At 45.4% G+C, this 13,018-nt stretch overlaps 1 protein-coding gene across 2 annotated transcripts in view; it reads right to left on the bottom strand.

Annotated features, from left to right (window-relative positions):
- Positions 1 to 522: 522 nt before the first annotated feature.
- Positions 523 to 13,018, bottom strand: part of LOC106580772 (exocyst complex component 3-like protein 2) — a 37,702-nt gene continuing 25,206 nt past the window's right edge. For both annotated transcript variants that reach the window (XM_014162170.3, XM_014162169.3), the window contains exons 4-13: positions 10,563 to 11,238; positions 10,116 to 10,230; positions 9,326 to 9,436; positions 8,642 to 8,742; positions 7,976 to 8,089; positions 7,392 to 7,527; positions 6,145 to 6,267; positions 5,791 to 5,946; positions 4,901 to 5,022; positions 523 to 2,122 (exon numbers count right to left, since the gene is read on the bottom strand). In XM_014162170.3, coding sequence (XP_014017645.2) covers positions 1,840 to 2,122; positions 4,901 to 5,022; positions 5,791 to 5,946; positions 6,145 to 6,267; positions 7,392 to 7,527; positions 7,976 to 8,089; positions 8,642 to 8,742; positions 9,326 to 9,436; positions 10,116 to 10,230; positions 10,563 to 11,238 — 1,937 coding nt within the window. In that variant the 3' untranslated portion in view covers positions 523 to 1,839. The remainder of the gene's footprint in view (positions 2,123 to 4,900; positions 5,023 to 5,790; positions 5,947 to 6,144; positions 6,268 to 7,391; positions 7,528 to 7,975; positions 8,090 to 8,641; positions 8,743 to 9,325; positions 9,437 to 10,115; positions 10,231 to 10,562; positions 11,239 to 13,018) is intronic.

Raw genomic sequence — 13,018 nt, 5'->3', positions numbered from 1 at the left:
TCCTATACTCTTGAACTGACCAAGCACTTTTTCCACATTGCCCAAATACACCACCTACCCCTATGACCCACCCCGCTGTTTTCTTTCGGAAACCAAGCTTGAGTCTCGTCTCTCTAACACCCCTAAGTAATGAGAGAGGGACTCTTTGGGTGGATGGGTGGAAAACAAAACAGAAATAAATAGCATTGTAAAACACAAATAGATGCAGACCTACACACAACAGTTGTGCTGTAACTTTGTGACCCTGTAGTTAGGGGCCAGAAAACAGCCAGGCCAGATGACCCCATCCAGACAGCGCATGGTAAGGTCTGTCTGTGAACCTCGTTTTCCATTCAGGTTGGTTACCCAGGAGTTGTCAGCTTAGCTCTGTCAACGAAAACTTTACATGATTGTTTTAAACCTTCTCTCATCAATGAAATAAAGGAAAGTAAACAGCAGGCCCTTCACAACGCTGAGATGACTTGGGAGTGAGGTCCCATCAACATCCCATCCTTAATGGTCATTTAAAACAAAGGCAAAATATTTGATCTCTGTTGTTGTTTATTCTCATTTAATTCAATGATTTATGTACAATTTCAAGGTAGATCGATTATTACATCCAGCTGTTCAATTATGGAACATCACAGGCAGGGTGAACCGATGAAACGTTTTAAATCAGTGTGTGATCAAAGAACAGGTGGAGTAGTCTCAGTCCACAATGTCTGCTTGTTGATTAAAAAAATTATAATAATAAGGCTAATTAAAATAAAATAAAAATGTGCAGTATCAATCTAATTATCTGAGGATTAGAATATTTAAATGATCAACAATCATGAATAACAGTCATTATTAACTGTTTAATTTACAGAGGTAAAAGTACACAGCTGAAAATAATCGGTATATCTTAATCATGGATGATGGCTGTCGGATTATTTTAGTCAGGGTCTCAGCATTTGACAAAACCTGGAGAAAACACACGCTTGAAATGACTATACATTCGTTTGACTGGGATTTAGAGTTTGATATGGATTACAAGACAATCAAACCACACTACAATAAATACGTTCATTGGTTGGTACATAAATAGGCAGTTTTGATTTCATCCATTCACACAGGCTTCAATCATCTCTTGAGTTGCTCAACATACATTAGCCAATATACTGTATATCACAAAATGAAAATAAAGTATGAATCTTTTATTTTAAATACAATGAAAATCAGCACAGAGATGATAGATAATAAAAACGATGTAGTACCTTAGATCGAGCGTTTATCATGTGCAACTATAAAACAGACTCCAAATTTACCCATATCAATGTCAGCACGTTATGGGATTGTATGTGACATTTTGATTTATTTATTCCAAACAGTGCTCTTGATCAGTAGTACTGATTTAAACCATAGTTCCTATGTAACCCTCATAGTCACATACAGTATGTGCAGTATTAAGAATCTTCCCCAATAGGTTGCTTGTGTCTCTTTCCACTGCCGTTTGTGAAAAGGAGTCAATATCAACAAACCACAGAGATTCAAGTCCACAAAGTCCTCTTAAATTGGTCTTTTTAAATTTGCACTTATGAAAGCTCTCCCCAGTCTTTCTCTAGATGAGCAAGGACTAGGCATATCGCTCACAAGGGAAACAGCCATCACACTTTCTTTATCTAGGTGGCTGTGAAAGGTGAAAGGTCACAACATGGCTATTCTTTCCATGTGTTGTTCCACTTCCTCAATGTGTTGTGCTGTCCGCCCCTGGTATCGCCACCATGTGCAGAACTTGACAACGAGCTCCATTGTGACTTGCTGTTGAACAGCTGTCTGTCTGCTTGAGTCATCAGAACGTTTCCAGAGCGGTTAGGGCCGTTAGAGCATGTCGTCGTACGCCTCTCTGACCGGGGCTCTCTTGGTACGGCGTGGTCTCAGGCTGGAGAAGCAGGAGGAGGCAGTGAGGGCGATGCGGCTCAGGCCCAAGTTCAGGCAGTGCACCTCGGATGTGACGGGCACCTCGGAGAAGAGGGCACGGTCGCGGGACATCCGCGTCAGTGTGTCACTGTTCTCAATGTCCTTCACGATATTCAGGATCTCCTGGCGCTCCGTCTGCCGAGTCATCCCGCGGATGTTCAAGATGGCCGACACATGTTTCTTCCTGCCAACAGAGGAGGAGAAAGAGGGCTTAGTCTAGTTCATGTTTTGATCTACCAATAACAATTGATATGCCACAAAGATGTCATATAGGCCACATCTAGCCAATAAAACCTTGATTGAGATGATTTGAGAAGAGTGTATCTTGCATCGCTGCAATGGCAGTGTCAACCATCACAAGGACATGATAAGGGTAGGAATAAAGAGAATCATGAAAATACATTATAGAGAGGGCAGTCGGCCCTGAGGCAAGTCACTAAGGAACAGGGAAAATTGTACGAAAGAGTTTGCAAAATACAGTTAGTTAGAGAACATTCCCAATGGTTGGGTCACACACTTACATACAAACACACACACAAAATGAATAAAACATCTGTCCCTGTTCGAGGGTGCCTAACTGGCATTCGATTCGACACCTTGGCCTCTGGAAGTCTCCCTGCAGGAAAGCAGGAGCTGCTCTGATGCCACTTCCTGTCTGTGGCGACACAAGCTGAGCAGCAGCACGAGGCTGAATGACAACCAGCTCTGAAGACTAAAAGCAGCTCTAGCCCTGGGACGGTAGTAACTCCACCTTACCTGACACCCTAGACCCACTACCTTCAACACCATAGTGCCCTCCAAGCTCATCACTAAGTTTGGGGCCCTGGGTCTGAAACCCTCCCTGTGCAACTGGGTCCTGGACTTCCTGACGGGCTGACCCCAGGTGGTGAAGGTAGGCAACAACACCTCCGCTACGCTGATCTTCAACACGGGGGCCCCACAAGGGTGCGTGCTCAGCCCCTCCTGTACTTCCTGTTCACCCATGACTGGGTGGCCACGCATGTCTCCAAGTAAACCATCAAGTTTGCAGACGACACAAAAGTGGTGAGCCTGATTTCCAACAATGACAACACAGCCTACAGGGAGTAAATGAGGGCCCTGGCGAAGTGGTGCAAAATGAAGGAGATAATCGTGGACTTCAGGAGACAGCAGAGGGAACACGCCCCCATCCACATTGACAGGGCCGCAGTGGAGAGGGTGAAATGCCTCAAGTTCCTCGGCGGGCATATCACTGACCACCTGAAATTGTCCATCCACACAGAAAGTGTGGTGAAGAAGGCGCAACAGTGCGTCAATTCTACAGATGCACCATTGAGCGCATCCTGTTGGGCTGTATCCCCGCCTGGTATGGCAACTGTACCGTCCGCAACCACAGGGCTCTCAAGAGGGTAGTGCGGTCAGCCCAAAGCATCACTGGGGGCACACTTCCTGCCTTCCAGGACATCTTCAGCACCCAGTGTCACAGGAAGGCCAAGAAGATCAACAAGGACCTCAGCCACCCGAGCCACGGCCTGTTCACTCCCGCTACCATCTAGAAGGCGGAGACAGTCCAGCTTCTATCTCCAGGCCATCAGACTGTTAAATATTCACCACTAGCCGGCCTCCGCCCAGTACCCTGCCCTGAACTTTAGTCACTGTTACTTACCGGCTACCACCCGAACTCAACCCTGCATCTTAGAGACTGCTGCCATAGTCATTGAACATTGGTCACTTTAATTATATTTACATACTGTTTTACCCACTTCATATGTATATACTGTATTCTAGTCAAGGCTCATCCTATATAACTACTGCTGTACACACCTTTTCTGTTCATATACTGTCCATATTGTCTACAAACACTATCATATACATTTATATTTATATTCCGGACAACGACATTGCTCGTTCTAATATTTCTCAATTCCTTTCTTAATTTTTTGGGGGATTTGCGTGTGTTTTTTTTGTATTGTTAGGTATTACTGCACTGTTGAAGCTGGGAACATAAGCATTTCGCTACACCCGCGATAACATCTGCAAAATATGTGTATGTGACCAATAACATTTGATTTGATTTTGATGATGGAGCCTAAACTCAATTCCCACCATGACTAGTGATTATCACCCAAAAGAATACAACGATAAAGTGGTGGGCATCTTGGCTTCCGGGAAACCTGAATTTAAACTTTCTTTTCCTGTTAGCTACTACAGAGGCTTAACTAGCAGTTACATGAAACCAGTTGATTGCAATTGGTCTTTGGAGCGAATGATGCCATAAAACCAATGAGGGTATTATTGTACATAGTGTATAGGATAGTACGAGACTTTGAAGGGTCAATGCCTGGCACAGTTGCAAACATCAGGTGTGTACTTTACAGAGGGATTTAACATACTTGCAATATGTCAAGGATTGTACGGTACAGTTCCTGTTTTCAAAAGGAACTGGGAGAACCCAGAGGGCAACGGTTAGCATTCTCCAGATCCAAGTCAAGATTCCAAACAATACATGTGGGTCTGTTATGAGTTAAGGATGGAGACAAATCTTAATTTAGAAAAGATTCCATTGAGGACTGCCTCCTCACGCCTGTGTGTTCCTACGGGACTCTTTAGTAGCCGACTGCCAACGCCAGGTTATGCTACACAGCTACCATGTCACGCCTGGGCAGGAAGTCCGTGTTTTTGCTTCGTCTTCGCCCAGGACCCGAGACGGACAAACGGACAAGACCCCCCCCATCCTTTCATGTGCGCCAGCGACGGCCAAACAGCTCCCCATAAAAATAAGGAAACGACTCAGCTCTTGTTTGCTTTTAACAAGTCCCTCATTTGCTATCCACAATCAAGACAGAACAGTAGCCATGTTTGTTTTGGGATGTTTCAGTCAACCTGAGCTTTTGGAAATGTTGGCGATCGTATGGCTCGATGGAAGTCCTGATAATATGACTGTCATTCCGCATAGGTGATCGCTGCCTCCCGTGTTCCTTACCGAATGTCTGGGAACTCCCTCACCAGGACCCCCACCTCCATTTGGATGGAGGGGATGTCTTCCAGGAGGATGATCTCAGAGAGGTGTGGGATAGCACTGTCCAGCCAGGAGGAGGGAGATTCCTAAAGGGGAGCGATAGAGAGAGAGATGTGATCAGAACAGATCCTCTACACAGCACAGATGAATCTAAGACCTTGGCAACGGATTAAACCCAGAACTAGATTACGTGGTTTCAAGTCTTAATGGTTACAACTAGATTGGTGATGTTCACACATTCGTTTGACCAGAAGGAACCATCAGATAACATAGACCCAAAACACCAAGGTTAGAAGTACGGTGACAGTACTGAGCATGCAAACTCAATTACCTGAGCATCAAAGTGACCCTGTTATTCTGAGAAGACTAAACCGTGTGGTCGACCAGAGGTCCATCCTGGTCCTCCACTCGACCCGAAAGGCCGGTCAGGGCTTCTAAAGTCCTGGGCAGGATGCCAGACCACTTGTCTGTAAACAACGCTATCCTGTTGTCCAGAGAGGTGACAAACGGATGTTTTATCTAGAGCAAGGGGCGGACGCCACAGAGGAAGGATAGGGAGTGGGCTGGGGTGAGGTGATTGCCCACTTGTGCATATGGCCTGTCTGGTCATCCATCTCTATCTCGGCTACAGTATCCATTCTTCACTTGTCTCCTTTGTTTGAACTCATCCGGAGTTGTTTCAGTAACCCTCACAGACAGGCCACATACCAGTCAAACGTGATTAATGAGCACACACTCATGAGTGCAAACACACACACACACACTCACACACACACTGTTCGTTTTGTCATGTCACAGGCAACACTGTTGCTCTGACTACGCTTCTCTAATATAGTTGTTCTAGAATGGCTCACCAGATCTTTGAAGAGCACTTCGATCTGCTTGCCCTCATCGCGCAGTCGTCCCGCCATCCTCTTCCTCATTCTGAATGACGTGCAGATGATCCTCCCCCTCATGATGGAGCGCAGGTATTCCATCAGAACCCTTCTATGCACCTCTCCCACCAGGACCTGGGAGAACAAGGGAAAGATAGAATGAATCAATCAATCAACCAATCATCCATTCAGTCAATCGATTTAAAAAAAAACATGTTGCTTAGAATTAAAAACAGTACCAGAACTTTGAGTTATTAGTGTACATTGTGCCAGAGGACCTTAGCACCTCCCCATGTTTACATGGCTCATACTTGCTGTGTCTCTGCCATGTACCTGATAGGGTGGGCTGTCCACCCTGCGGAACTTCTTGAAATGTTCCTTAATATGAGACTCGATTTGCTCATAGGTCTCTGTGTTGTTCAGCCACTTCCTCTTCACCAGCTTGTCAAAGAAGGGCTAAATATGTCCAGGAGAGGGAAAATGTGAGGGAGCGAGAGAGACAGGAAAATGGTGAGAGAATGAAGAAGAGGAGGCAAAGAGATGTGGGTGTGGAGACGGCCACGTTACCTGAGTCAGATCCTTGTTTGACGCAGAACTAAACTGTCCGACTGGGGCTGTGTCTTCCTATCAGGATGTGTGGGCCGTTTGGACCAAGAATTCCATAAATTGTGACTTCCTACCCAACGACAACAGCATAAAAAGCCCCAGCTCGGTCAAGAGGATGCGACATGCGGCTCTGTGCCTCTGGAGGACTGGCAATGCCCGTCTCTATGGCGGCTACTGAAGAGGAGTGGAACTTCATAGCCTGCCAGTAACTATGTGGCATGCTGCCAATCTAATCTTATTTAGCCATGTTTGTCACATTGGAGCGGCTATTTTAGGGCCTGAGTTCCTCAGCACATCCCTGAGAACTTTGAGGGCAAGCCATGTGGAGACCAATGATAAGATGTGCTTTATATTCTGGGACACTTGGCAGACAGAGGGACGCTTGAGGGTGTGTGTCTGTGTGTGTGTGTGTGATGGGTGTGTGGGTGTGTGTAAACGTTTTACTATATTTGTGAGTACCAGGAGTCATCATAAGAATAGTAAACCAACTAAAATTCTGAGAAGTGAGGACAAAAAGGCTATTTTAGGTGTATGTGTTAGGTTTTGGGTTAGGGTAAGAATTAGGGTTAGGGTTAGAATTAGGGTTAGGGGTTAGGTTTAGGGAATAGGGTTAGGGGTTAAGGTTAGGTTTAAGGTAAGGGTTAGGGTAAGGGTTAGATTTAGGGTTAAGGTTTAGGGTTAGGGGTTAGGGAAAATAGGATTTTGAATGGGAATCAATTGTTGGTCCCCAAAAGGTCCTCACAAGTATAGTAAGACATAGCTGTGTGTGTGTGTGTGTGTGTGTGTGTGTGTGTGTGTGTGTGTGGTGTGTGTGTGTGTGTGTGTGTGTGTGTGTGTGTGTGTGTGCGTGTGAGGTTGTTTGCATGTTGTTTTGGAAAGCTGTGACCATGGGTGTGTTTATGAATCCTTTGTGTGAGTGTGTGTATGTGGTGTGTGTGTTCGCCTGCGTGCGTATGTGTTTTAAGAACACTTACCCTTATGCGCTCATACAGTCTGTCGCTCAGCACCTTCACTCCCTGGTTGACTATTCGGTCCAGGGAAGTGTTTGCTCGCCTGGCTGAGTCCTCACTGATGGCAGGGTCGCACTGCACACAGCGCTGGACAAAACCCCTGCACACACACAGTCACAGCAGACTAATGAATACATTGTACACTTACATAATTTATGCATGTTTTAAGGAATACTATGATGCAAAACACATCATCAAGACAGTTTTTGCTCTGTACTTGAAAACTTGACGGTTGATATGCACCATTTTGGGCGACTGTATTAACAGTGGACTAATGGACAAAATACTCAAATCTGGTTTTTGAGTATAGTAGTTAAAAGAAAACAACACCCCAAAACTACATTTTGGTATTTGTTTTATTAGTCCATTGTTGATATAGTCTCAGGTTGTTTTGCATGTCTGCAATCCATTTTTCAAGATATATAACTTAAAATATATCGAAACGATGCTGCATTTTGCATCATACTGGCTGTATTTCTGTATTATTGGAGAAATGGACCTACTGTAACACAATGCAGGCTAGCCTACTCCTGCTACAACAGTCCTACCTGAAAGGAGGACAGCAGTTGACCAGGGCGATGGTCTTGGAGACATATCCATCCTCGTTATCCCCAACCATGTTGACCAGACCCTCGTGGAACATCTCCACTTTCCTTTGGAAGCTGGAAGTTAAGCAGTATTGACAGTATTAGAATGTCTCATAGAGATGTTCCTTTCCATATTCCAGTTCAACTGGTTGATTCCAGTTGATATACTCTAGAATTTTTGCACAAAAAAAAGGCTGCTGGCAGTGAGGAAACTATAGGTTTGGCCCTGTTTCATTCTATGAATGATGATAGAGACTTTGTTCTAGGCCTTAGTATGTCATATGGAATGATACAGTGTGTTCTAGGCCTTAGTATGTCATATGGAATGATACAGTGTGTTCTAGGCCTTAGTATGTCATATGGAATGATACAGTGTGTTCTAGGCCTTAGTATGTCATATGGAATGATACAGTGTGTTCTAGGCCTTAGTATGTCATATGGAATGATACAGTGTGTTCTAGGCCTTAGTATGTCATATGGAATGATACAGTGTGTTCTAGGCCTTAGTATGTCATATGGAATGATACAGTGTGTTCTAGGCCTTAGTATGTCATATGGAATGATACAGTGTGTTCTAGGACTACTACAGCGTGTAACATGTCATTCTACAGTGTGTGGTCCTCTCACCTGTACAGGAAGTCAGCTAGACCATTCAGACTGCACTGAGCCACACGGGAACCCAGGTTTCTGTTGATGGCAGCTGACTGTTCAAGATCTACCTGCAGCCTCTGCACACACACACACACACACACACACACACACACACACACACACACACACACACACACACACACACACACACACACACACACACACACACACACACACACACACACACACACACACACACACACACACACACCCGATGTTACATTGGCAAATGTGTATTATGTGTGAAGTGCTAACAGACGCTTTCTTTTTCTCTTCCACGGCATCTGTGAAACATGAACTGATGCATGAATGACGATGTATAGAAAGTGTTAGTATCAATCATGGCCACTAGAGGCCAGTGAAGTGACTCTAAAACAGTGAGCTGTGATGGAGTTCTAAGGGAAGTGTCTTTATTGACTTTGGCTGCTGCTTGAGGAATGTTTTCTCTGCTCCACCAGATGGATGAGCTTATCCTCAAAATACAAAATGACCACATTTAGCGTGCAATACAAAACAATCATGACCGGCCTCATCAAAATCAGGGGAAGAAATCAGTTATTTACATAAGCTCCTGAAATCTATCCCTGTGTGAGTGTGTGTGTGTCTGTGTGTGTGCGTGCGTGCGTGCGTGTGTGTGTGTGCGTGCGTGCGTGTGCGTACCTGGATGACGGTGCGAGCCAGTGTGATCTGATACTCTTCGATGTGCAGCGTCTCCATCCAACGCTTCTCCTCCTCGTCCAGTACCTGAGACAGCTCTGTGGTCACCTTCTCCTGAAACGCAACCAGACCGCGCGGTCAGACACAACTCAACCATGCACTGAACCACTGTGAGCTCTCCAGCCACAAACCATCCAAATATTTCCAATTGATGCCATCAAGACATCAAGACGGAAAAAGGTATTGAATCACAGATAATACTGGAAATCTGACTTGGTTTGTTATGATATATAGTATATCCCCAGTAACAGCTAACCCCTTGTAAATACCCCCCTGTATTTTAAGTTAAGGCTTCCTCCCATTGTTGCTTGACCCAGCTGGGGCATGAGTGATTGCCAGCCGACAGGCCACGCTGCCAATGACCCCTGCTCTCTTTTTCCTCTGCAGGATTTACTTGTGGACTATCATGTCTACCTACGTGGACCCTCCATCTCAAACACTGACTGGAATACCACATACAACAGTGTTCTAGCCTACTTGGACCTGATAATGACCTAAGCTAAATGGCCTGTTGTCTGGCTTCCATTGTGTGGTAGCCGTTGCAGACAGGAAAACCCATGGGCTGACCCTGAGATGCCGCGCACTGATTGGCTGCACTGGTCGGAGTGATAGCCCTCCCTTTAGGTGGACAGGAAGGACCATAGGTGCACCCTTTCCTTAGGCCGGTAGGGAGACGCGGGGCGCACCAAATGAAGGGGGGCCGGGGGTTGAGGGGTGGATGGTCGGCCCTTACCCTGACGGAGTTGAGGCAGTCCAGCTCCAGTTTGTCCACGGTCTCCGAGGGCAACAGCGGCCCCAGCTTGGACCTGTTGAAGGGCATCGTCATGCTGACTGTTCCAAGGACGTCCCTGGAGCGATTACAGTAGGAGGACAGAGTCAGTGGCATACTCATACAGTAACACTTAACTAATAAACAATTGTTTATGTACAGTATAATTGACAGTATTTATGTACAGTATTATGGACAATAACATTAACTTGTAACATGCGTTACAGTGAAAGCATAAAGTGAAAATGAAATGAAACATTTCTGACAAGTTATGCAAGTTCTTTACAACCTGACATTTAGCTATATACTTTTGTTCTTTCTTGTTTTTTATGCAATTCTGCTACTTCCAGAATCTGATATGCATAAAACCACAAGTTGCAATACACAGTTATTGAATGGATGGACACCCACTTGTTATAGATGTTGTAGAGCCAGTCCAGCAAAGAGTAGATATCAGTAATCAGCAGCTGGTCGTCAGTGATGCTCTGCAGTCTGCGGGCCACAGCCTGGTGGTAGCTCTGTAGGTACACCTGGAAGGGTTCATACTCCTCTGGGTACACTGGCACCACATTCCTCTTGGCCGCCCCCAGGTCCTCCACCACCCGGGTCCGCACCCTGTCCAGGTAGTCCGCCAGCTCCCCGCCCTGGGCCTCGTTCCTCTGGGGAAGGCTCCCGTTTGCTGCCTCCGCCAACGCCTCCTTCCACTGCTGCTTCAGCTGCCTGGGTCTGGGGCCTCCGGGGAGCGCCCCCTCACCCTGCGCCCAGTCCCGGTCCGCCTGCTCCTCCTGCTGCAGCACCTGTACCACCAGCCCCAGGTTGGGCCCCGCCGTGGGGGAGCGGAGTGACTCACGCACCACCGCCCACAGCTCCTTCTGCAGGGCTTCGTACAGCAGCTCCACGTCTTTAGCTTTGCGCCTGCCGCCGTCTTTGCTCCCGGGGCTGTTGAGGTCCTCTGGGATAGCACCACCTGCTGGCGATGAGGGCAGGGTCGCAGCGGCCGCCTCGTTACACTCCTGCTCCAGCTCCAGGATGTGTGTGTCAGCCAGGAACAGGTCTCTCTTAGTCACCAGCTGCAGAATTTCTAGAACTAAAGGAGAGAGGAGGAAAATGCATGATACAACTCCACATAACACATGATAAACCATGCGTAGGCAATACAGCTGTATTAAGTCAAAAGGTATAATGGAGACACGATCTTAATGGAAAGATCTGGGCCCTCACCTGTCTATCTGTTATGGTACACAACTCACGACCTGGTCAAATGGATCAAGTCCTATGTAAATCCAAGACCTACTCAAATAAACATGACTATTCTTTGCTTTGAACGTGTCAAAGAGCTATGTTTGTTTTCACATCAAGCTAAAGGCTAAGCCACAGTGTCACTTCCAACACAGGTTCCCACATCAGGTCCTATCCATATCAGAGGCTCCAGGCCTGAGAGACAGATGTTGTTTGTCCCCTTTTGGCGTGTTGTTTTTGGGCAGATTGGACACGGTTAGACTGATCTCTCTGGAGGTGGGTTAGTTTCATCTCTACTTCAGTTGCACACTTCAAAAGATCCCATCAGGGACATGTGGGTGCCAAACATAAATCATCCTACAGTAGATTCCCACAGAATGGCTAATCGTGTGTCCACTCACTGTCCTCTCCTTAGACGCTTCCCTATCAGTTTGAGGCCTCTTATACGGCTAGCATAGCTATGGAATAGTATTTAATAAAAGTACACAGGGCTTTGCATTAAAGTGGAGAAATTGTATTTCTTGTGGAACTCCATCTTGGCTTCAGAGAGTTCCATTAAGTGTATATAGACTTTTAGAGCCCAGTCTCACCCATTGAGGTGATCTCATCATCTCTTACTCTGATGTGGTCTGAGAAAAAGTTTAGTACTATTAGTACTAAAACCAGTGATGAAGTCGACCATTTCCCATCGAAGTCACCAGACACTCCTCTCTGACATCACCCCTCGCCCTCTGGGAGGAGCAACACAGCCCGTCAAAATCAATGAAGTCTGATTGTCAAGACCAAGCCCGTACTTTATGTCTAATAGCCCTTTTTGATTCAGTTCACAGAAAAGTCTGCGTGTCAAATCAAATCAAATCAAATTGTATTTGTCACATGCACTGAATACAACAGGTACATTTCACCTTACAGTGAAATGCTTACTTACAAGCCCTTAACCAACAATGATTTAAGAAGTTTTAAGAAAACAAAGTGTTAAGTAATAAATGGATAAGTAAAAAAATTGAAAAATAAAAGTAACAAATAATTAAACAGCAGCAGTAAATTAACAATAGTGAGGCTATATACGGGGGTACCGGTACAGAGTCAATGTGCGGGGGCACCGGTTAGCCGAGGTTATTGAGGTAATATGTACATGTAGGAGGAGTTAAAGTGGCTATGCATAGATAATGAACAGAGAGTAGCAGCAGCGTTATTAGAGAGGTCTGGGTAGCCCTCAGGAGTCTTTTGGCTTGGGGGTAGAAGCTGTTAAGAAGCCTTTAGGTCCTCAACTAGAGGATAACACAAAGTAGAGGCGTCATACAAGGGCACGTGCGCACTCAGATTTGTCCAGTTTAAAAAAATATATATATATGATATTCATTGGAAGGCAAGAAGGGTTCTTTGGAAGGCATTAAGTGTTGTACATAGAACTATACCTGTACATCATATCTTCCCAGCATGCTCTATTGCAGGGTGATTTTAAGAATTGTTTGTTTTAAAATCTGTGTTTTTGCATATACATTGATTGGTTGAATAATTGTATGCTACACAAAGATAAATAACATATATTTTTCTAAACTAATCCAATCTGTTAGAAGTTGGGTTTATTGCATCCGTTACTGAAATGGTTGTTCCAGTTTAGATGA

The sequence above is a fragment of the Salmo salar genome, chromosome 20, assembly GCF_965601325.2.
Source record: "Salmo salar chromosome 20, fSalSal1, whole genome shotgun sequence".
Taxonomy (NCBI): Eukaryota; Metazoa; Chordata; class Actinopteri; order Salmoniformes; family Salmonidae; genus Salmo; species Salmo salar.
Note: the sequence above shows the minus strand (reverse complement) of the source record. Positions and strands in the feature narration are given on the sequence as shown.